We start from the raw sequence: 24,692 nt of genomic DNA on the forward strand, positions 1-24,692 counted from the left end.
CGTTGCGGGGGTGGGTATCCTCCACATCAGAGGGCTGGTGTGAAGGAGAGCTAAGTTCAGGCAGGGACCCAGTCTCACAGGGTATAACATGGAACCCATGCCCAGGGTTATGGGTGAAGACCTTAACAGCATCTTAGGCAGAGAAGGAGACCTTTGGAATGGTGAAGATGGTGGAAGAGGCACCCATCCTCTCTGGGGAAAATTAGAAAAGGAAACCACTGCCTTGTGGAGAAGAGGGATCTTCAAAGGCTAAGGGAGTAAACCCCGAAAGAAAATCCTCAGATGCGTTAGGCTTAGCAGGTCAGCAGATGAATAAATTTGTACTTGCTTTCAACTATAATACAAGCCTCGGATGGAAGTTTAAAAATGGAAATGGAATTGACAAGTCTCTGGCTACAGTTACACAGTATGATGGTAATGCTGATGTTCGTGCAAGTGTTAGATCAGAGAACAAAATCCAATGTGGAACAATAAATAAGTTAAAAATGAATGGGAAGGAAAATTAATTGATTGACCTAATGGAGAGATGAAAACTCGACATCCTGCGTTTAAGTGAAGTAAAATGGAAAGGGAAAGGAATGAAGAAACTAAGAAAGGGGTACACATTGTACTGGATAGGTAACAGTAAAGAGGAAAGAAATGGAGTGAGATATGTAGTAAATCCTAATGTTGAACCAATAGCTGAAGTTGAGTATGTAAATGAAGGAAATATAATAATGAACATACATGTAAACAAGGAACTACTGAAGGTAGTACAGGTGTATGCTCCACAGACAGGATGTAGCATGGAAGAAAAAGATGAGTTCCTCAATGAACTGGAAACACATATTGCTGATAATGGGAGATCTGAATGCCCATGTGGGAACTGATAGATGGGGTATGAGAATGTTCTGGGCCCACATGGCTTTGGTGATAGAAATGAAGATGGAGAGAAACTGTTGGACTTTTGTATCAGAAATAACCTGATAATAAAGAACACATGGTTTATGAAGAGGAATAGCCATGAGATCAGCCGATACAGTTGGGATGGACAGTATGGAACACTCATTGATTTTATAATAACAGACCGAGAATGGGGGAAGATACATCATGAATACGAAGATAATCCCCAGTGAAAGTATGGAAGGTGATCACAGATTATTAATTGTGGAATTAAAACAAGTAAAAATTCCTAAAATTGTATTGAAGAGGAAACCAAATTTCAGGATTTGGGAATTGGAGGAGAAGGGTAAAAGAATGGCATTCCTAGATTGTATAAAATGGAAGTTGCCTAACACAGAAATACGAAGTGGAGAAGAAGAGTGGGACAATTTAAGACAGACACTTGTGGAAGCAGTAATTGAGGTATGCTGAAAAACAAAAACAAAGGTTAAGGGAAAGGAGACATGGTGGTGGACAGACAAAATTAAAAAAGAAATAAAAGAAGGGAACAAGGTGAAGAAAGAAATGGATAAAGAAAAGCAAAAAAAAAAAAAAAAGTATCAGAGGGATGAGAATAAGATAGAAAGGTTACATGTGGAATACAAAAGATTGAAACTGCAAGTAAACAGGAGTATCAAGGAAGAAAAGGAGAAATGTTGGGGAGAGTTTACCAACAAAATTGAGCAAGATAGTCATGGAAATCAGAAACTATTATACAGACCAATAAAATTGAGAAGAATAAATCAAGACAAAATCAAGGCACTGGAGAGAGAAGATGGATCCATAGTACATGACGAAAAGGTTCTTCAGATGGTGATGGCAAAGTATTTTGAAAAACTTTATAATGAGGATGACTGCTCGGGGGGAAGAAGGACATAAGAAAATGGAAATAATAGGCGGAGTAAAGGAGGAGAACCCGATAACATGTTGGAACTTGAAAGGGCAGTGAAAGCAATGACCAAAGGTAAAGCAAGTGAAAAAGATGAATTCAGTGCTGATATGATTAAGGCAGCAGGAAGCATTGAACTACAGTGGCTATACAGAGCCCTCAATGCCATATGGAAAGATGAAAGGATACCTGAAGATTTGCAACAAGGAAGCATTGTACCACTATTGTATCACTGTTCACAAAAGGAAATAGGAATAAATGTGATAATTATAGAGGTATAATCCTATTATCACATGGACTAAAAATAGTGGAGAAAGTCATAGACAAAAGACTGAGGGATATAATACCCATATAAATACAGTTAGAGGAAGAACAATATGGCTTTAGACCGAATAGATCAACAATAGACTTGATATTTACAGCCCATACGATAATGGAAAAGCATCTGGAAAGGAACAAGGAAATCATCTTCATATTTTTGGATTTGGAAAAAGCTTATGATACAGTTAAGAGAAAACATGTATGCGAATGCCTACTGAAAGGAATGCACCAAAATCATTAATTAACAAGATAATAATGTTGTATCATGAGAGTAAAAGCAGTGTATAAGAAGGGAGTGGTGACTCTGAAACATTTTATACAAAAAAAAGGTCTCAAGCAAGGAAGTGCACTGTCGCCATTATTGTTTATTATATTGCTGGATGAAATCATAAAACGTGTAAAACAGTGTATCAGTAGTGATGAAGCGAATGCTTTGGTATTTGCAGATCATGTGGTGATTTGGGGAAAGGGAGAAAAGGATATACAAAGGAGACTGGACATTTGGAATGGAAATCTGAAGAAGTTTGGAATGGTAATTAGTAAAAAGAATACTGTAGTCATGCACTGTGGAAAAGAGAAAAAGAAAAGCCAAGTGAACATAGATGGAGAAGGTTAGAGAATGTAGAACAGTTCACACATCTGTATAGTATTATTAATGGAAGTAATGAAATCAACCCTGAAATTAATAACAGACTAAGTAAAGGTACAACATTTTATCATCAAGTCAGAAAGCTTTTATGGGATGACAAAGTACCCAAGAGAATGAAATTAACATTATATAAACAGTATTTCATACCAATTGTAACATAAGGACTAATAACGCTGGTAACTAATAAGAGACACGATAGTAAGACCCAAGCAGTAGAAATGAAATTTTAAGAACATTGGTTAAAAAGACAAGAAGAAATAGAATTCAAAATATTAAAATCAGAGAAGAGCTAAATATAGAACCGTTAGTACAGAAGATACAGAAAGCAAGACTGAGATGGTTCGGACATGTAAAAAGAATAGGAAAGGAATGGGTAGCAAGAAGGGAAATGGAAAGAGAAGTTAAGGGAAGGAGACCAGTTGGAAGACCGAGAAGAAGGTGGATGCATCATATTTGGAAGGACATTAGAGAAGCTAGATTGGATGTGGTGGAAGTAATGGAGCAGGAAAAGTGGAAAGACAGAAAGAAGTGGAGGAGGCTTGTTAACCACACCCGGGCGACTGGATTGGGACATTGATGATGATGATGGTGATTTAATATAATAGATAAAGTAATATCCCTGGACGTATAATGTATAAGGTACCGGTGGACAGGATTTGTTTTTAAAGACTTGTAACATAGCAACAGGCGTACTAACACACAAAGACTTCCAATATGGCGCCAAGAAACATCACCAATAGATCATTGGTGTGAAACATGTATATATTATTTGTAGTTTGTTTAAAAAGGGGTGATTGTTCTTTTTTAGGGAATAAAAAACATAACACACGTGGCTAATAAAAAGAGCGATTGATGAGAATAGTATATGTATTGTAGTGATAATGAAGTTGTTCAGAGAGAAGTAAATGTGTTCTCACGTGATATTTTTCTTTTGTAAAATAAAAAAATCGCATATTGAGAACAATAAATTGGTGACTGCGATAGGATTTTGGAAACTCAGTGATGAAGATTGATCAAATGACTGTGGTGATTTTACGGAAGGCACTGGCATCCCGACATTCATCGACAGCTGGAAGCAAGGTGGAGTTACAAGAGAGGCTGTGCCAGGATTTGATAGAAAACGAGGAGGACCCAGGAAGTTTTGGCTTTGAAGTCACCTTGGAGAAGGAAACTAACAATCGGGTAAGCATTATGCTTGCACAACTAACTATTTTGATCAAGGCCCAGTCTAAAATCATCAAGAACCAATCTGAAAAACTCTAAAGGAAAATTGAGGCCCAGTCTCAAGATATAAAGGGCGGAATCAATTCCTGGCTCAAAGATCTGAAAGAAGACATTTAAAAAATTAAGGACAAAATCAGCAGCGTAGAATTAGATGTAGATAAAGCAATAAGTAATATGCACACTTTGGAAAACAAAGTCGAGGAGAAGATTGAAGAATTTGAGCGGGAAGACCGAAGTAGGCGAGAAATTTACGAAGTTTGAATCTGAGGTTAAGAGAAAAATTTCAACCCTGGAGAAAAACATTTCTACAGGCAGCAGTCAACCTAGAAGAGGTATGGACCGGTCGATCCCAGAGTAATAAAAGACAGCCTACCGAAATTTCAAGGAAGATCGAGGAATGTCCTAAAGCATTTCTAAAGACATTGAAGTCTATACTGAATAGAATAAATATACCTATGGAAATATACTTGCAGATTGTCAGCCAACAGCTAAAAGCCTCAGAAAGGGCTTGGTGGCAGAACATTAAAGGGCTCAGCCTTGACTGGAAGGAATTTAAGAAAGAATTCGTCCAGAGATTTGAATTGGAGTCTGTCAAAACTTTGGTACAAAAGAAGTTCCTAACTGAAACGCAACCCAGTGGAATGAGAGCAGGAGCTTTTGTAATTCAAAAACTCCAGCTCTGTAAGCGAGTCCATGAAAGGGAAAATATTGATATGAGTGTCCCTTATATTATTGAACTGCTACATGATAAGGTTTGATGGCTTGTTAAGGTGGTACAACCAAAAACCTTTGAAGAGCTCCGTCACATCGTAACAAAATTAGATGAAGTAACAAGTTACCATACCTCAAAAACGAAAACCTCAACAGCAGAGGAACCCTGAAAATGCTACCGATGTGGGCAGACCAGGCATTTTAAAGGGCAATGCCCAGAAAAACTAGCTTGGGACCATTCGAGTTGGGCTAAGGAGTGTTCTGGAAGAATGAAGAAGCCCCAGATACATGACACCTGGCTAGAAGGTGGACATATTGTTCAAATCTGTAGTGATGATGAATCTAATCCACCCCACCCAGCTATTAACTTGATGATTGATGATAAGCCTTCAACTGCTATCCTTGACACTCAAGCTTCACACTCGTTTGTGAGCATGAATGAGGCAAAATTATTAAAACCTGTTCATCCTGCTAAGGTGGCAACAGTCAGGGGGGCAACTCATCACATGCATTATCAGATTGAGGGTTGTACGTTTCTTCAAGCCAAGTGCTCTACTGAAGTCATAGATATACCAGTGAAGGTTGTCAAGGATATGATACCTGACATAATATTAGGCATGACTTCTTAGCTAAATATGGGGTAGTGATAGATTATATAACCAATGAAATATTCTTTGGTAATAGATATAGAATTAGGTTGGCATGGGTTGAAAATAAAGCCTTCGAGTCAGAAACTTTAGAAACCAATGTATTGGCCAAACTGAAAACAGGACTGTTGAGGGTGAAGGAGAAGGAAGAAGACCTTGAGAATTGCGGAATAAGTTCCCTGAGGTCATTACAGATAGAATCGGATTTACCACAATGGTAAAACATAAAATAATTTGTAGGGATAATCCCCAGTTAAACAAAGGCCCTACCCACTTAACCCAGATAAACGAAAATTTATAGTAAAAAATGTCAAGTAAATGAATGGAGAACCAAGGATTGATTGAACCTTCAGTATCAGGATGGGTTTCTCCAAAGGTACTTCCTAAGAAAAAAAATGGTGATTACCAACTATGTGTAGACCTACGTCAGGTAAATAACAAGACTACATCAGATGCCTACCCCATGCCGGATCTTTGCCATCTGATAAAGCAAGTGAGTGGGCCAAAATTCATCAGTACCCTTGATTTGAACTCTGGCTACTGGCAAGTAGAAGTTGAAGTATGGTCTCGACCGATCACTGCTTTTACCACCCCAAGAGGACTCTATCAATTCAGAATCATGCCATTTGGTCTTAAGAATGCTCCAGCCACCTTTATGCATCTGATGGATGAATTTTATCCGGATACATGGGAGAATTCTGTGAAGTCTATCTGGATGACATCCTTGTGTACAGCAAGACTTTTTTGGACCATTTGGAACACCTAGCTAGAATATTAGAGAGGTTGAGGATTCACGGACTTACCTGCCAAGTCAAGAAGTGTCAGTTTGCATCAAACTTGGTTGAGTATCTAGGTCATGTATTGACGGACAAGGGTTTGGAGAGACAAACTGAGAAGAATAGGGCCGTTCAGGAACAGGAAAGGCCTCGAATAAAATGCCAGGTATGTCAAATTTTAGGCCTCTATGGGTGGTAAATAGTTTCGTACCACACTTTGAAATGAAAGCTGCTCCACTAACCGACCTCCTCAATAAAAACATACCATTTAAATCGACCCAAATGGAAGAAACAGCCTTCCAGGAGATAAAAAGATCTATTTGTGATGCTCCAAGTCTAGCCTATCTGGATACAAGCTGGGAGGTCTGCTTGAAAATGGATGTGACATCGGTTTTGGGGCTATGCTGTTCCACGAGAGAGAAGGAGGAGGCAAGGATATAATTGAGTATGCCAGTAGGAAACATTCTGCTCCCGAGAGAAACTATTGTATAGCCGAGAAGGAGGCATTAGCAGTTGTATGGGCTGTCAAAATGTTCAGAGATTATCTAGAAGGAAGGAAGTTCAGACTCTTTACAGAAAACTCTTCACTTCAGTGGTTGAACCAAGTTTCTGGAACTAAGTCCAAACTGATGCGATGGGCCTTGACCCTTGCCGATTTTGACTTTGAGATTTGTCATATTCCTAGCATAGCCAATCAAGCTGTGGACAGTCTATCAAGAAATCCTGAGGACGGGCAGAAATCAGCCATGAATTTATTAGAGAGAGAGATTCCTCGGCCAACTAAGAGGTCTCAAACCGACCCGGTGCTCCTTGCTATCTGGCAAGGAAATAATGAGATCAATTTAGATTTAATAAGGAAGTGGCAGACTGAGGACATGTCCTGTAACAGAATGGCACCCTGGATCAGCAAACGCAGCACTAATTGTTGATCTGTCCCAGTTCAGTTTAAGATGTGCTACAAGAACTTTCAACTCGAAGATGGCATACTTAAATATACTTCCCACCTACCTGGATCTTCTCCGGTCATCGTCATTCAAAAGTTGCAAACCACAAGGATTTTGAACAAATACCATGATAATCCAGAAGCCGGTCATCCTGGTCAAGAGGAAACCTATTCTTCAATTTGACGACATTTCTTCTGGGTACACACATGTCAGGAAATCAAGAGCTATGTCCAAGCCTGTGCAATCTATATTCGCACTAAGGTGAACAAACAGAAGACGAGTACCAGCATGAGAGGACGCCGACCATATCAACCTTGGGAGGTACTCGCCATTGACATTATGGGGCCCTACCCTACGACATCTTGGGGAAAAACAGGGATCCTTGTGGTGAATGACCTATTCACCAGATGGGTGGAAGCATTTGCCATCCCTGAAGCTACATCGGGACGTATCGTACAACTCTTAAAGACAGAAGTCTTCAATCGGTATGGGTACCCTCGGTGTCTACTCACGGACAATGGCAATCAGTTCACTTCAAGACAGTGGTTGCAAACTTTGTCGGAGTGGGGAACTGAACACTGGACTACACCGATCTACCATCCACAGACGAATCCTACCGAACGGGAAAACTAGGAGCTAAAGAAGATGTTTTGGATTCACTTGGTCGACAGAGAACACCAAGTGGGACCAACACCTACATGAGTCCCTTCTGGCCATCAGACAGTGGGTTAATCACATCATGGGTTTCTAGCCTGCAGAACTTTTTCTTGGACGTCCAATCAAGAGGACTGGTGACTGGAACTTCATCCATGAACAAGGAGAGGAACTGGAGGATCCTGATACATGGCATGTGTGGAACCAGCGGCAGATTCAACAGGCGCATCACCAAGCTGAAGAGCGTTCAAGGAGAGAAGCTGAGAAAAACGATGCACTGGAGGAAAGGGAGTTCAGAGCTGGAATACTAGTTCTTCATCAAAACCATCCCCTCAGCGACAAGCTTCAAAAGTTATAAACAAGAAAGGAATTCCACCTTATCAATACTTGTTTATTATAATTATTATACTACAGTACCAGTTTCGATCCCCAATTTTGGGTCATCCTCAGCTGAACAATACACTCACATATAGTACATCAGGCAGTACACAGCAAGCTCTCATACAAAACGCAACTCAAACACGCCAACAATAATAATCATAACACCAACACACAGCTACAGGTGGGAAAGGAGCTACCACCTTGGGTCTAATGCCACCCAAATTTTATCAATGTCACAGCACAATATGATTCAATTTTAACATAAAACAACAAGAATCAACACACAGCAGAGCTGTATACATACATTTTATCATCATTGTAACTACTCGCGTGGAACTCATTTTTAAATTTCTGAAAGTGTTTTATGCTATGCACATATATGAAGACAAATACCTTTTATATAAATAATAGGACAATTTTACAAGCAAATCATTTAAGCTCAAAAGCATCAAGCAAATGCACAACCATGACAAAAGGCTCAAATACAGAAGTCAACTGATGAATTGGGTATACGCAAGATACGAACGTTTATGTGCATGAAGTGTTCTCACATATATTGTTTTTAACCATATATACTTATAAATTAGCTTTAAGTTAAGATAGTGTTGTACAAACCAATTTTAAGTTTAAAGTATGTTATTATAGACAAAAACTTGCTTTGTCACACATAGTGGCACACATGTCAGTTCCCAATTTGACATGCCCCACATGGACGTATTCAAACATTTGTTATCATATGGCATTCCCCAGACAAAATAATGTCAATCATTGCTTGATGTACTATATGTAAGGGTATTGTTCACCAGAGGATGACCCAAAATTTGGGGTTGAAACTGGTACTGTAGTATAATAATTAATATAATAAACAAGTATTGATAAGGTGGAATTCCTTTCCTATTTATAATTGTGCAGTTCGTCATTATGGATATGAAGATTATAGATTACGAAGCTTCAAAAGTTCCACACTGTGATGGCTCTGAAGTGGTTCGGACCTTTCAAGGTGGGTAAAAAGTTGGAAAATGGTGTGTATCTTCTGAAGACTACACCACTGATGAAGATGCATATGTCGGAACTAAAGGCGTTACCTCAACCCCTATAAGCAAGTGGGGAGACCGGAGAGTGGACACTCTCTAAGAAGCCCCAGAGGAATGTAGACTCTAGAGAGGATCAACACACACCAATATCTACCTTGGAGGATAAGAGAGATGAAGACATAGCTATCAGGATACCTAGATATAATTTAAGACCTAGAAAAAAGAAGGTCCAGAACAGATATTGAAGGTTTTAGGGAGATAATTGTTGTAGGACAGATATCCTAATTATGGTAATCATATGTAATATAATAGATAAAATAATATCCCTGGACGTATAATGAATAACGTACCAGTGGACAGGATTTGTTATTAAAGACTTGTAACATAGCAACGGATGTAATAACATACAAAGACTTCTAATATGGCACCAAGAAACATCACCAATAGGTCATTGGTGTGAAACATGTATATATTCTTCATAGATTGGTTGAAAAAGCAGTGATTGGGTTTTTTAGGGAATAAAAAACACAAGTGGAGAATAAAAAGAGTGATTGAGGAGAACAGTACATGTATTGTAGTGACAATAAAGTTGTTCAGACAGAAGTAAATGTGTTCTCATGTGATATCTTTCTTTCATAAAATAAAAAATCGCATATTGAGAACGATAAACGTTTGTGGCTCTTAATGTTGTGACATTCATTCTTGTTCGAATTAACGTATTATTTCCCTTTTATTATTAATATTTTCTTTTCATTATTAACTAATATTAATTACAGTATAATTTTAATCAGTAGCGGCAATTGGGGCTGCCCCCCCACCCACTTTGTGGAGAAAATATTACATTTTGATTCCATTTTAGCCAGCTTAAACTAGAATTATTAAAACAGCAATTTGTACAAGCCTGTTGTCTTATCAGCTGATCCTTTCCTTTATTTTCTTTAATTATTAACAAAATTATTAGCAGAAAAACACACAAAATGTCATTCATCCTGGATGATAGATTTTTATAGCGCCAAAGCAAGTAGTGGACACTTTGCATGTGCTGTGAGGAAGGGTAGCAGGGTACATTTTTTCGCCAAGGTCATGGACACTGAGGTATGATTCACACGCTTGCCACATGCATTTGTCAGTTTGCAAGTCTCTTTAGTGTCTGTTAGTTTCTTAGTGTGTAGTCAAATACTAAATTATTTTAATTGTATAATCATGCCATACTTTTATTCAGTTATTGTAATAAATGTGTAATATTGTTCCAATGTTGAAAGTTTTATTGTATAGCATTGAATCAAAATCTCACAAAATGATTATTACCACACTTAAATTGGTAAACCATCAACCTCTACCTCTCTGTCGAAATTCACTCAGAGAGCATCAAAAAGCTTATCACTTTGTAGCTTCAGCTAAATCCCGCAAACCCGGGTACTGTTTGTTGTCTGTATTTTTTCCCCCCCACACTTTTAATTCCCAATTGCTGCTGCTGATTTTAATTACAGTAGATATAAATGCAACAGAATATACATTGCTAAGAATATTGACAGCTTCAATCCATTTTAAATAGATAATAGATTTGTTATTCTGTTTAATATTTCCTTTCTAATGTATGTAAGAACCAATGTCATATGTGACTATTTTATTGCCTCACTCACAAATTGAAGCAGTCTAGCCATGAGTGGTTGAAAATAAAATTGTAAGTTTAGAATTATACTTTGTGTATTTGTTTGTGTACTTTTCACACATCAACCAAGATGAAGAAATGGTTAATGGCGCAAAACGTTAAAAAGCAATGACTCGAAACAGTTAGTCAGGCTACTTCTGATGAAGATGAAGATTTTGAATAAGTTGCAGAGCCAACAAAAGCTGAATCCTTTTCTCATAGGAATACATGTTCTGAACAGAAATCTCAACACAAGGCCAGAAGGTATGATCCAGGGTACACTACTAGTCATAAGTTTTGATCACCTGTGAAAAAGCTATATATTTTATTTGAATACACAAACACATCGTAAAAACTAAATAGACAAAAAAAAAAAACCTTTTTTTTCTATCATTAAGTACAATACGATATGGTTTAGACTTTAGCCTCTTCAAAGTATCCACCCTTTGCCCACAGAACAGCTGCAGAAACTCTTGGCATTCTGGAGATAAAATATTTTAATTTTTTTTTCATACATTGTAATCCAACAGTTTTTGTAAATTATTTCATAGATCTTCAACATTATATGACCTCAGTTTTCTGACCTCCCTGTCAAGTTCACCCCATAAGAATTCAATGGGATGTAAGTCAGGTGGCTGCCTTGGCCAAATCATATTTTTCAGTTCCCACAGTTCTCTTTTTTTTTATCGACATACCCTCTGCGCAATTTAGAAGCATGTTTCTGATCATTGTCTTGCTGCAGAACAAACCCACAACTAATAAGTCTCTTTCCAGATGGAACTGCATTGTTGATCAGTATCCTGTGATATCCTTCCTTCTTTAATGCTCCATTAGTTCTTACTAGATCACCGACTTTATCGCTCGCAAAACATCCCCACACCATGACCAACCCTCCACCATGCTTCACTGTTGGTGATACACAGTGGCTCTTCATACATTCTCTGCAAATTATGATGAATAAACATTCAACGATGACTTCCAAATACTTCAAACTTAGATTTGTCCATGAATAATACCTTGGACCATTGCTGCATGCTCTAGTTTTTATGTTGCTGTACCCATTGGAATCTTTTCACCTTATTTTGTTTGCATGATAAAGGACTTGCCACTATGCACCCCTTTAAACCTTGTTCACAAAGACGGCGAGGCACTGTTGAGACAGAGATTGGAACTGCTCGCATACTATTTATTTCCACACGAATTTCACATGCAGTATGAGTCCTCTGATTTTACTTTGTACACATATGAACTGATCTTTTCTGTGTGATATTATTCGGGGTTTACTTGAACTGCTGCAATGTATACACCACTGTAGATTGGGCTACACCAACTTTAGTTGATATTGTCCTACTGATGCAGAGCTTCAATTACAATATGTTTTTCAATTCCAATCTCTTGCTTCCATCCCATTAGGAGGTAATATGGTATGAACTCGATCAGGTATACAAGCACACTGCTAGATGCTAGATGCATTTTCGAATGGAAAATTCTTAGGTAAAGATATGTCATTGTTGTTGTGGATACTTATCAGTGCCTCTCTATGCAAACAATCAGTCAAATACACAACAGAGGTGCTTAGTCTTTACATGTTTACATTTGTTTTGTTATCAGAACATAGATATGATAGATTACTTTAAACGAAATCCCTGTTTTAACCAGTGATAGGTAAATAGTGGCATGTGGCCTCTGAAGATGCCTGGTGCAGGTCTTTCAAGCTGATGCCGTATAGGGAACCTGCTTGTCTATGGGGATGGGACCCTACCTATGATAAATTCTAATGATGAAGATGGCACACACACCCAGCCCCTGAGCCCCTATACCATCGGAATTAACCAATTAAGGTTAAAATTCCTGACCTGGCTGGGAATAGTACCCACAACCCCTGGACCAAAGGCCAGAATGCTAACCATTTAGCCATGGAGCTGGACAGTTGTGATAGGCAATTAGTAGTGTACTTGTCTTTAGAATTTACTTATGGAAGAAGTGAGTCAAAACCACAACCCCTTTGTGTTGTTTGCCATGAGACCCTTTCCAATAATTCACTGTAGCCATCTTTATTAAAAAGACATGTTTATATGAAACAAGAGAACCTGAATAATAAGTCACTTGATTTTAAGAAAAAAAAAGCAGCTCATTTAAGGTGTGGTAAACAACAGATTGCCCCTTTTCATTTGTGAATACGAAGGGTCTTGAAGCATCAATCAAAATAAGCTTAAGAATAGGTAGGGCCCAAAGACCACATACTGATGACAAGTCATATTTACTGCCTGCAGCTGAAGACATGTTGTCGAATGTTATTGGTGAAAAACCAGCAAATTAGATGAGTGTTATTCCCTTGTCCAACAATACTGTTTCTCACAGGATCTCAAGTATGGCTAATTTTTTTAAAGAACACCTAGTAACCAACCTCAAGTCTACAAAATACTTTGCTATACAGATGGATGAGAGTATAGATTGCACAAATATTGTACAATTGATAGTATTTATTAGATTTATATTGATTCTGCCCCTGCAATGGTAGAAGATATGCTTTTCTGCAAGGAGCTTCCAGAACGAACATCACAAAACTTATTTGACAATCTTGATGGTGCTGACTGGGAAAAGTGTGTGTGTGTGTGTGTGTGTGTGTGTGTGTGTGTTTGTGCTGACAGTGCAAGAGCAGTGACTGGAAACCATACTTGTGTTATTTAGTTAATTTTCCGGGTTGAACCGTGTTGTTGCTATCTGTACATCACGTACAGTTTGCTGACGTTTTGAATACATTGTAGTATTCTTTGTCAAGATGACTGAAAAATACCCCTGCTCGATCCGAGGTAACCAGTCCCCCAGGCAGCAATCACACTACAAAGTTGGTTCCTGACCTTGATCTATATATCCTAGCCTTTTTGGCTGACGTAAGCCCCTGGCTGTCTCGTGAGAATTCTGGAAGGTATGTGTCACAGCCAGGTAGTGGGGCTTGCCTGCACTGTTATGTAATTGGAAGTTCGACCTGCATGTTAATGTTGTGGTCTGTATGTCTTAAACTATGAATGATAGGCATCCATGAATTACTGATTTTATAACCTTCTTCTAAATTCATATTGTTCGGATGTTTCTTGATTTCGATAGCCTCGCGGATTTTCCTTTCCAGATTCCAAGGGATAGCTGCTAGGATCTTGGTCTTTTCAAACGATATTCCATGCTTTGTTTCATAGGAATGCTTGGCTACCACTGGAATATCTGTGTTTTGGTTCTTGGTGTGACGGATATGTTCTTTTAGGCGGGTGAAGATTGGATGTTATGTCTCACCAACATAACATGCTCCGCAGCTACATTCAATGTGGTATACTCCAGGAGCCAATTCCAGATTATTTGCAATGTTATGTGAAGAAATGGGGAGTGAACATAAACAACTTCTCATCTATACTGATGTAAGGTGGCTTTCCAAAGGGAACTGTCTTGCACTTTTGTTTGAATTAAGACAAGAAGTTCAAGTTTTTTTTCTTGGTAGTAAATGTGAGTTTAGTAATGGGCTTACAAATGAACAGTGGCTATGCAAACTAGCTTTCTTAGCTGACATCTTCCAGTTGCTCAGTGAGTTGAATGTAGGGCTACAGGGTAAACACACAACAGTCTTCATGATTCAGGACAATATAAAAGTTCTGAAAAAGAAACTTCACTTTGCCTTTAAAAAGTTGTATATAGAAAACTTTCATTCTTTCCATTCTTAGAAAATTTTGTATACAGAAATGAAACTGATCTTCATGATTCCATGAGCAACATAAAAGAACAGTGTTTAGATAGGACTGAAGATTTTAGTGAATATATTCCTGAGAATAGAGACAGTGAATTCTGGATTCACGACCCTTTCTCTGTGGTGAGAGACTTTAGGCTACCAGATTACTTTTCAAGAAAAGGAAAGGAGAAATCACCAAACTGTCCTGTAATGAAAAAATCAAACCATTTCAAGAAAACATCTTTGACAAACTTCTGGTAGCAGAGACAAGTCGAATTTCCTAACATTGCATGCTATGCTATAAAGTTCATGATTCCTTTCTCAACAATGTACCTATGTAAGTGCCCTTTCATCCATGGTGTATCTGTAAGTATCACAATAGGCTAAATACAGAGCCAGACCTCCGCTTGGAAGTCTTGCCTGGTCAAGTGGACATCAGGAAACTGTGTCAAGATATGCAGGCATATAACTCCCATTGAAAGACAATTCATTGATTAATAACAATTTTGAACTTTATAATTGTACTTAAATTTGGAGATAATAGAGTGTATATTAACACATTTCTCATTATTTTTAAACATTTTTAGAAGGTGAGATTGTAAATTTAATGATAAAGAAATATTTTTTAAACTGATCTTAATGATACTAAAAAATATTATGTTAAACTAAAACATTTGAATTATTTAAATACTTTGTCACATTTGTAATATTACTACTATTTGTTACCATATGTCATAACTTTCAACCTTAATTTTGAAAAAGAATTGGTGGGGTACAATAAAAAACTAGTCATGACTTAGGGGTACAATTTTTTAAAGTTTGAGAATCTCTGCTCTATAGCCATAGTAAGCCTACTAACTGTAGGTGAGAAGTGGAGAGAATATGAATCACAGCTTTATAATTGTCTATTCCTCGAATTTTTTCATTTGTGTTAGTACAGACAATGACAAACTATCTATTGTGAGCTTTATTGAGCATTTCTAAGAGGTGGTGGTGGTGATTATTGTTTTAAGAAGAAGTATAACTAGGCAGCATCTTCTAGGCATTTCTAAGACAAAAGCTAGAACATTTAACACAAAACCCTAATGATCTCTCTCCAGTGTCTGGCTCAATATAATTGTGGCCAAGGTATGAAGAATGCTAGAAATGGCATTTCTTATGCAACCAGTCTCTTGATGAACAGAGTGAAAGTAACACTTGTAAGGCTGGTTACTGAGTACATTTTACTGGGCTTAGCAGACTGATGTGTAATAGCACCTTATGGTAAAAAAGAAAGGAAAGCAACAGAAAACTACCTGCCTTTTCATTCACCTAGTGCCTCTCGTCATTGATGACAGTTGGCTGTGGAACTGTTGGAAATCCAACCAGCCTTCACACACACACACACATGCACACACACACACACACATGCACACACACATGCACACACACACGTACACACACACACACGCACGCACGCACGCGCGTACACACACACACATTAATAAAAAATGAAAATAGCATAATAATTAAAGAGAGGCTTACCGAATGTAAGAATAATGACATATTCTCTTCAGGGTATTCAATCACAGGAGGATTGTCATTCAGGTCAGTGACACATATTATGTATGATTTAGAACTATTCAATGGGGGGTCACCATGATCAATAGCCTGAAAGAGGTAAATATACAATCAATATGCAAGGAGTTTTAATATTAACAATGTAATAATGTAGTAGTAGTAGTAGTAGCAGTAGTAGTAGTATTTATCTGCCATTCAAAAATTCCACCAACATGTGCCAGGTTTGAATCCATGATCTTGGGATCCAGAGACTGCCTAATAAAACAAGTATATAAAATGTTATCTTGTCAATGTGACTTGAAGATGATGTAAAACTTCTACCAATCAATGTTCTTATTACCCCTATTATAGGTCACTAAGTCAAACTGCTCAGAGATTTAACTAGGAGAGGTACATGGTACAGGACAATTTGTTTTTCTTTTTTCAGATTTAGTCATATATATATATATAGAGAGATACAAACATTAAAAGGAACAAATAAGATGACAAAACTCAAAGGCAGGATAGATTGGGAAGAGAGAGCAACAGAAAGACAACACAAGAACAAAAATGAAAATGCAAGAACGACAAGATAATTTTTAGAAAGTAATTATGATTGGTGGAAAATGGTAAATGGAAATGGAAATAGATGAAGGAATTGATTAATTAATTTATTCTGAAAGTAATAAGAAAAAGACAAGTAGACCTAATATTGAAATCTGTTTGGACAAATTTAAGAAAATTATTAATATAAATTATTTAAAACACATAAATTTTACTAAACAAATTAAATATTTTACTTGAGTTATTTAGATACTGTACATTCCTTATTCCTAACTCCATTAATGTTTTGTACAAATTGGGTACTGGTATAGAGAACTACTATTCATACTAAATGGGTGGTTAAATTTCTAGAAAATACAACTCTGAGAATTAGACTAAGTGAAGCACTGTCTCCCTTATAATTGGACCTTTATATTTTCATATATATATATAAATTTGAGAATTATTCCAACATAACAGTTACCACTTGACTAAAACAACTTACCTCAAACAAGATTTTTGTGTTCGGATTTCCAGAAAGACTAGACTCACTAATCTAATTTATATTAATAGATATATAATATTACATTTATTAATTAAGTTTTTTTAATGGCTTTAAGTTTAACTCTTTGATTTCTCCTAGGGTTACCAGATGTCCATATTCACCAGGGCATGCCCTTATTTTTAGCGTCTGCCCTGGCATCCATATGTATTTTTTAATTATTTGCTCATTGTCCGTATTTTCATCTAATAATGTTAAAATTAACTTTTTCCAACTGGAAACACCGTAAACTTAGACTCGCTTATTCCATAACCTTTGACTTCAGCTGCAGCTTGAACTTTTTAAATTCCTGTAGTCTTTGACTAGTATATTATCGCTGGTCGAAGTCGATGGTCGAAGTCGATAGTCGAAGTTGGCGATAGCATACAGAAACGGAAGCTAAAGACAAATAATTTTCATCCATATTGCTGCTTAGTTGTGCCACAATCCTTGTGATCTACTCTACAATATCTGTTGTGATCTGTTGGTACGTTAAATGTATGATGGAGAAAAGAAAGTGTAAGTTCACTGCTGAATTGGAGAAAAGATATAAATGCTTCAAGAAGGGCTGTTTGAAATCAGGAACATATGTTTCTGTGGCTAATCGTGGAGCTATGGATTTAGAAAGTCACATTACAACGGGCAAACATAAAGCTAATGTTCAAAGTGCATCACGTTCAACTTCAAATAATGTGTTGACATTTTTCAAAAAGACACATCACTAAATGAAAATGTGATTGCTGCAGAGGGAGTTCTTGTGTACCACAATGCTGTTCATCATGGGAGCTACAAAACTATGGATTGTATGTCTAAGCTTCCATCTAAATTATTTCCTGATTCTGAAATAGGGAAAAATATTCACTGTGCTTGTACGAAGTCTGAGGCCATTGTCAATAATGTACAGTACTTGGACATAACTGTGTAGAAAGTGCCATTAAACAAGTCAAAAACATATCATACATTGGTGTTTGTATGGATGGCAGCAATCATGGGAATATAAAACTGTTTCCTGTGCTCATGCAGTATTTCGACTTCAGGAATGGAGGGCTGCAAGCAAAGTTAATTGGCCTGCACGGTGTTAGTAATGAAAAAGCTGCAACAATCTCTTCAGTGGTGTTAGATGTCCTGCAACAAAATGGAAGTTTGGAGAAGTGCATTGCTTTTGGAGGAGATAATTGCAATACGAATTTTGGTGGCCTGAAAAGAAGAGGAGATAATAATGTATTTTCTAACCTTAAATCTCAGCTTAATGAAACCTTGATTGGAGTAGGCTGCCCAGCACACATGTTGCATTATTGTGTTCAACATGGAATTGATTTATTGTCGATTGATGTTGAAAGCATTGTGTTAAAAATGTTTCAACTACTTTTCTACATTCACCATAAGGAATGAAGAGCTAAAAACTTCTTGCGAATTTGTTGATATGAATTACAAATCCCTATTGAAGAATACAAAGACTCGTTGGTTGCCAATTTTTCCAGCTGTTGTAAGGATGCTTGAACGGTATCCAGCACTTCAGTCTTATTTTCTATCTGTGGATAACCCGCCAACAATTTTGAACAAGTTTTTCACCAATAAGTTAAGTGAAATGTATTTAATATTTTGCCAGTCTTTAATGTCAGTCTTTCAATAGAACATTCTTCATGTTGAAAAGGAGAATAATTCCATTATTGAAGTGAAACAGGCACTTGAAGAAACTGTTGGCATTTTACAAGCTCGTTTTTCAAATAATTTTGTTCCTATGAAAGAAATAAATTATGAAAACTTGGAAGGAGGAAGGGTTGCAGAAAGACAGTGATTCCTTCATGAAAGAAGTCCATGATGTATATAATGCATGCCTGGAGTACCTTGGAAAATGGTTACAACCACTTGAAGAATTCAGTACTTTTAAATGGATGACCTTAACTTCCGATTTCAAGTGGACTGACCTTGAAGATACTGTTAAATATCTTAGTGGTAAAGGTGTACACACTGATGATGATAGATTATTTTTACCAATTTGTAAATCTTCAAAAGTATGTTGAAGTGCAAAAGCAGAATAAAAATTTCTTGAAGGAACCAGTCCATAAAAAATGGGCTGGTTTTCTAAATAGTGTCAATATTACATGTTCTTCTGAGCTACTGAAATTGGTAGAAGTGTATTTTACAATTCCTGCACATAATGCCAACGTGGAAATAATTTTTTCTTTAATAAATGCACAGTGGACTAAAGAAAGAAATAGGTTAAGTGTTGACTCTGTGAAATGGTTGGTGTCAGTGAAATTTAACATGAAAGACTTCACTTGTAACCAGTTTTATGACTATTTAAAAGACAATAAGGAGTTGCTCAATAAAATAAGTAGCTCTGATAAGTACAATCAACATGAATAAGGTGTCAGTGACATTCCTGCTTTCGAGACTTCACTTATGGCCAAGCAATATGAATAAGGTACTCCAAATAAATGGTTTTAACAAAAAATTTAAGCAATTTTAATGCTGTTAATGCTGGTTTTGTCCTGCTTTTTGAACTCAAAAGTCCTGCTTTCATGCCGTTGTCATCTGGTAATCCTAATTTCTCCAGCAATGAACCATGTTCGGCTGTACCAAAATATTCTAGTTTAAATGCACAGTGAAAGTCTTTCGTAAATTTATTTTACCAGTAACACTGAAAAATATGGTAAAATAAAGAAATGTTCTAACCACAGGACTTGCTTTACTGGCAAGAATAAAGCAAGTAGCAGGCAGAGAGGTAGAATCTGCTATGGTATGAAAGGTCAAATTCCCATCCCCTCCCTGCTAATGGCATTCTTTTGTAAACACGTGAAAGGGGAAAATTTGTCCTTGGCCAACAGCTAACAGTATGTACAGTAACAAGAAAATTTTGAAGAAATTATTTTCTCACAATTACAGCCTGTCTAATGAATACATTTATAGGTCTAACATTAACACATGTATTTATTTTTCTAACATTTACCCTCAAAACTTGCAGGGCCTTTGTAAGAAAGGGGTCTTATTTTAGAGTAAATATACAACCTGTGACAATAAAGTTCAGTGAATGAAGTCACAACGGTTGATCCGGCAACACTGGTGACACATAACGCTGCACCTGCGTAGCAGCAGGTTTGGACCACCTGTTCCCAAAGTTGTTCAGTTGAGCATCGTGTGTGTGCCATGTAAGACCTGTTTGACACAGTGTGTGTTTAGTGCGTTGGTTCTGAACTGTGAACTGGAATGTGAAGGACAAAAAGATCAATGTACAGTTTTGTATTAAGCTTGGCAAGACACCGAAAGAAACGCATATGTTGCGGTACGTGTTTATGAAGATCAAGCACTGTCCTTGAAGTGTGTGTATGAGTGGTTCGCCCATTTTCAAGGAGGCTGGGAAACAGTTCATGGCATAAAAGAGGGTGGTGCAACTTGAACATCCCCCATACTCACCAGATCTCAATCCTCCAGACCTCTTCCTATTCTCACCACTCAAACTCGCTTTGAAAGGAAAGAGATTTGAAGATATTCCTGATATCCAATGAAACATGACAAGGCTTTTGAATACCATCCCAAAGGAAGCCTTCTTGCAAAGTTTCCAGGACATGTATCGCCGATCTCAGCAGTGCATAATTATGGGAGGGGGACTATTTCGAAGGACAGTAAGGTCACTGTAGTGCATTGTTCATCTATGTCGATAGTACAGGACTATTCACCAAACGTTATTGTCACAGGCTGTATATAAGGGGCAGTCGAATGAAAACTGAACACCCGCCATAACATACATTCTGCGTAAAAGGTAGCATCACTGTTGTTATGTATTGACACTGCCATCACTATGGTACAAGAACTGCATAGTGACAACTCATAGGTGCATGCAGTTGTAGGGTGATGTCTTTGTTGGTGCGCGGACTGGCCTAGTGTGTTCGTCCAGCTGTGGAAATGGAGCCAAGCAAAGAACAAAGAAGTGTGGTTCGCTTTCTAATGGCTGAGGGTGCTGGAGCATGCGAAACTCATCACCACATGCCTGCTGTGTATGGCGAACACTGCACGTCCACGGCGAGTGTGCACGAGTTGCATAGGAGATTCCGAGAAGGGCGTATATCACTGCAAGATGATGCGCGACCAGGACAGGTCCATTGAGCCATTACTCCTGATGTGATAAGGTGCATTTATGGCCTTATCTAGGAAAACTAGCGAATCACGAAGGAAGGAATTCTTGTTCAGGTCAGTATTAGCCGTGGCTCTGTGCATGAAATTATCAAAGATCACTTGCATTTCCATAAAGTTTGCTCACAGTGGGTTCCGCATCAACTGACGGAGGGACAAAAGACTGAGAGAATGGCATCATGTCTGAGTCATCTGCAGTGGCATCACAAGGAATAGTATGTGTTTCTGTCCCGTATCATCACAGGTGACGAAACGTGGTGCCACCATTTCAAGCTCAAGACATATGGCAAAGCCAACAATGGAGACATCGCAATTTTCTCCCAACAAAGAAATCGAAAGCTGTTCACAGAAGTTCCAGTGAAGTCATGATAACCTTCTTCTTTGACTGCAGGGGCCCTCTGCTAGTCGATTTCCTCAAGCGTGGAGCGACAATCAACACACAACGCTATGAAGACACTTTGCAGAAACTGTGACGTGCTATCAAGTAAAAACACCCTAGAATGCTGGCCGGACGGAGTTATCCTGTTGCATGCTAACGCTTGCCCCCACGCTTCCAATCTGGTGAAGGCTATGCTTCTGCAATTTGGTTGGGAAAGACTTCAACATCCTCTGTACAACCCAGATCTTTCACCTTGTGATGTTTGGCGACCTGAAGAAAGACATTCGTATATGTCGGTTTCATTCGGACGGGAAAGTGCAAGAGTGGGTGTGGTTGTGGATCCGTCAGCGACCTACCTCATTTTACAAAACTGTAATTGATTGTTTCGTCTCCCAATGGGATAAATGTATTGATGCTTTTGGTAATTAGTTTTGATGAAACCATCCCATGGTCATATTGTAGTGGGTGTTTGGTTTTCATTTGACTGCCCCTTATACAAGGATTGGCAACTATTTTCTTCCTCACATTTGCACATTGCTACCATACAAGCATGAGGTGGCAGTACAGGGCAGTGAGACCACAGTATCTCCATGCAGAATGAATGACAAGGCAACTTAAACACAAGGGGTGGGAAGTACTGAAAAACCCGTCATACTAATCAGACCTGTCTCTGTGTGATTTTGACCTCATACCCAAAGTGAAAGAACCATTGCACGGGAGACGTTTTGGGACATGAGAGGCCATGATGCCAATGCCTTGAAATATGAGATTCCAAAAATCACACATGTGAGGTGACTGGTATCCGACACCTCCCGCATCATTGACAATGTGTTGTGGACAATTTAGGGGGCTACTCTGAGTGTTTACCATAAAAGTTCTGGTAATCTCCGAGTGTGGCCGGATTTGGGGACAGCACTGGGGAAATGATGAAAGCCTTTTCATTTATTGTTTTGAAAAATTGTTTGTGTTGTGTAAAATGTCTGGTTTTGACTTTTAAACTAAAAAGAAAAAAACTGATTTAGAAATAATTTCTTTTTTGTATCATGTAGCTGTGAGTTTTAAAACTATTATGTATCTAAATTGTCAAACAGTGTGTACTTACATGTGCTGTTTATAAAAGGACATTTCCTGTTGCTTCCTGCTGCATAAAAAGACTTTTCTGGATCAGCAAGAAATAACCAACTTTCATTGGTCAAAAGAAAATTAATTCTAATTGGAGAATATGAAAGTGGAGGATAAATTCTGTAGCCTGATTGGTTAGCTCAGTGGTTGCATCATTTCCTGTTTCTCAATCTCATCGGCTCTTTCCGTGGGAGCAAGGTAGCCACCACGTCTTTGCTTCTTGATCATATTTGAGGGCGGTGGTGCTCCTGCATCGGTCCCGTCATGGGATACCAGTCTCGGGGTAAGCACAATTTCTTCTTATTTCAGTCTGGACATTAACTTCATTTAAATGTAATTATTTCTTTTCTTGGGCAGAAGTTTATCCTCAGGATTCACATTCACCATTAAATTATCGAGATAACTTAGCTTTTCAGCTAAGCATGCGCAATTTAGTTTCTCTCCTCATCAATACTTATTCTTCTATATCCATCTCTTCTGAACTGCTTTCCAGCTTCATCAGGAGAATGGGCATAAGCATTCACTGAGGGACATCTTCATAGATCTTTTCAGTATTGGCACTGGAAGTGCAGGATAAGAGGAAAGCCAGATAAATACAGAAAATTGAAAGAAACACAAGTAGGTAAAACTTAAGAATATTTCCTGATTTTATCAGGTTTTCTTCTCCTCATACACTTTCCACATCATGACTAAAGATCAGTCAAGATGGCCCCTCAATGAGCATTCAAGCCCACCTCCTGATGATGATGGGAGCAGAAATGAGCTTGTTGGGGGCTGAGAAGAGGTGGGTGTAGAAGAGTTATGTAAAACTCAACATGTGCATAAGGCCAATTCAACTGATAAATTTAGCTCCAAGTGCTGCACAGCAAAATGAGAAAACAAATATTATGTTTCTCTGGATGTTAATTTTGTATATATACGATATATTATAATGTACCATCTGGAAAAATAATGTTTGCGCAATCTATATAAATAAAGTTGTGGGGCTCCGCTGTCTGTAATTTCATTTGTTTTACCAATATTTCAGATATTCATCCATTTGAGATCAACTCATTTCAACAGTACCGCAGATTGTAGCCCAATATTTCACACCGTAAGGTGTTTTCTGCCATTGCTAAAATGTTTACTGTATTTCTATTCTATTTCTGTTTAATTTCTTGCCTTTGCCTTGCCTAAAAATCATAAATAATCTTCTTATCTGTTTACCTAAGAATCCCTGCACCTAAATTTGTCCTCTGTTACCACCTTCTTATATTCATAACTCATACCATCACAATTCATTGAGGTGCATTTTATTTTCAAATACATCCACTTGGTATTTACATTTATTTAGCGTATGGCTACAGATACAGCATCTATTGTTATAATATCTACACTATATACGTATGTCCAAATTGTTTATATAGTCTATAGCCTCTGGAGTCGCAAAAGCAAAGTCACTAGCACTGCCATTTTATTTTCTAGTCCTGCATTCTTCAGTGATGTGCTTTGCTGTCTGTTGTGTAGCGTTACAGTCACACTCATGCGTTGGGATTCTGTTCCACTTGTAGTGGAAGGCTGCACAGTTCCCATGGTTTGTTCGGATCCTGTTTAGTGCAGACCATAGTCTACGAGGGAGGTCAAAACCAGGTGGTGGCGTCTTCTTCACAGAAGGCATTGTCGGGCAGTATTTGTTGTGGTATTTACATATTTGTCCTATATGGCCATTCTCAGTTATAACCCTATAATCTATTAATTAATTTCAACTTCCTTAACTGTATTACTTTCTTCCTTAATTATTCCATATGTATGCAACTGCTAATCTTGAAACCTGGACACACTTTTCTTTGAGGAAAAATTCCAAGCTCTTCAAATGTATAACTTTTGGCCCCAGAAAATATCAAAATATGGATGAATTTTAATGACAGTGCAGACTTT

At 37.8% G+C, this 24,692-nt stretch overlaps 1 protein-coding gene across 1 annotated transcript in view; it reads right to left on the reverse strand.

Moving 5' to 3' along the window:
- LOC136857948 (cadherin-AgCad1) overlaps positions 1-24,692 on the reverse strand; it is a 452,227-nt gene that overhangs the window by 200,936 nt on the left and 226,599 nt on the right. Inside the window, exon 21 of the mRNA XM_067137073.2 lies at positions 16,042-16,167. Within this exon, the coding sequence (XP_066993174.2) occupies positions 16,042-16,167 (126 nt within the window). The remainder of the gene's footprint in view (positions 1-16,041; positions 16,168-24,692) is intronic.

This window comes from Anabrus simplex, chromosome 1 (assembly GCF_040414725.1).
Source record: "Anabrus simplex isolate iqAnaSimp1 chromosome 1, ASM4041472v1, whole genome shotgun sequence".
Classification (NCBI taxonomy): Eukaryota; Metazoa; Arthropoda; class Insecta; order Orthoptera; family Tettigoniidae; genus Anabrus; species Anabrus simplex.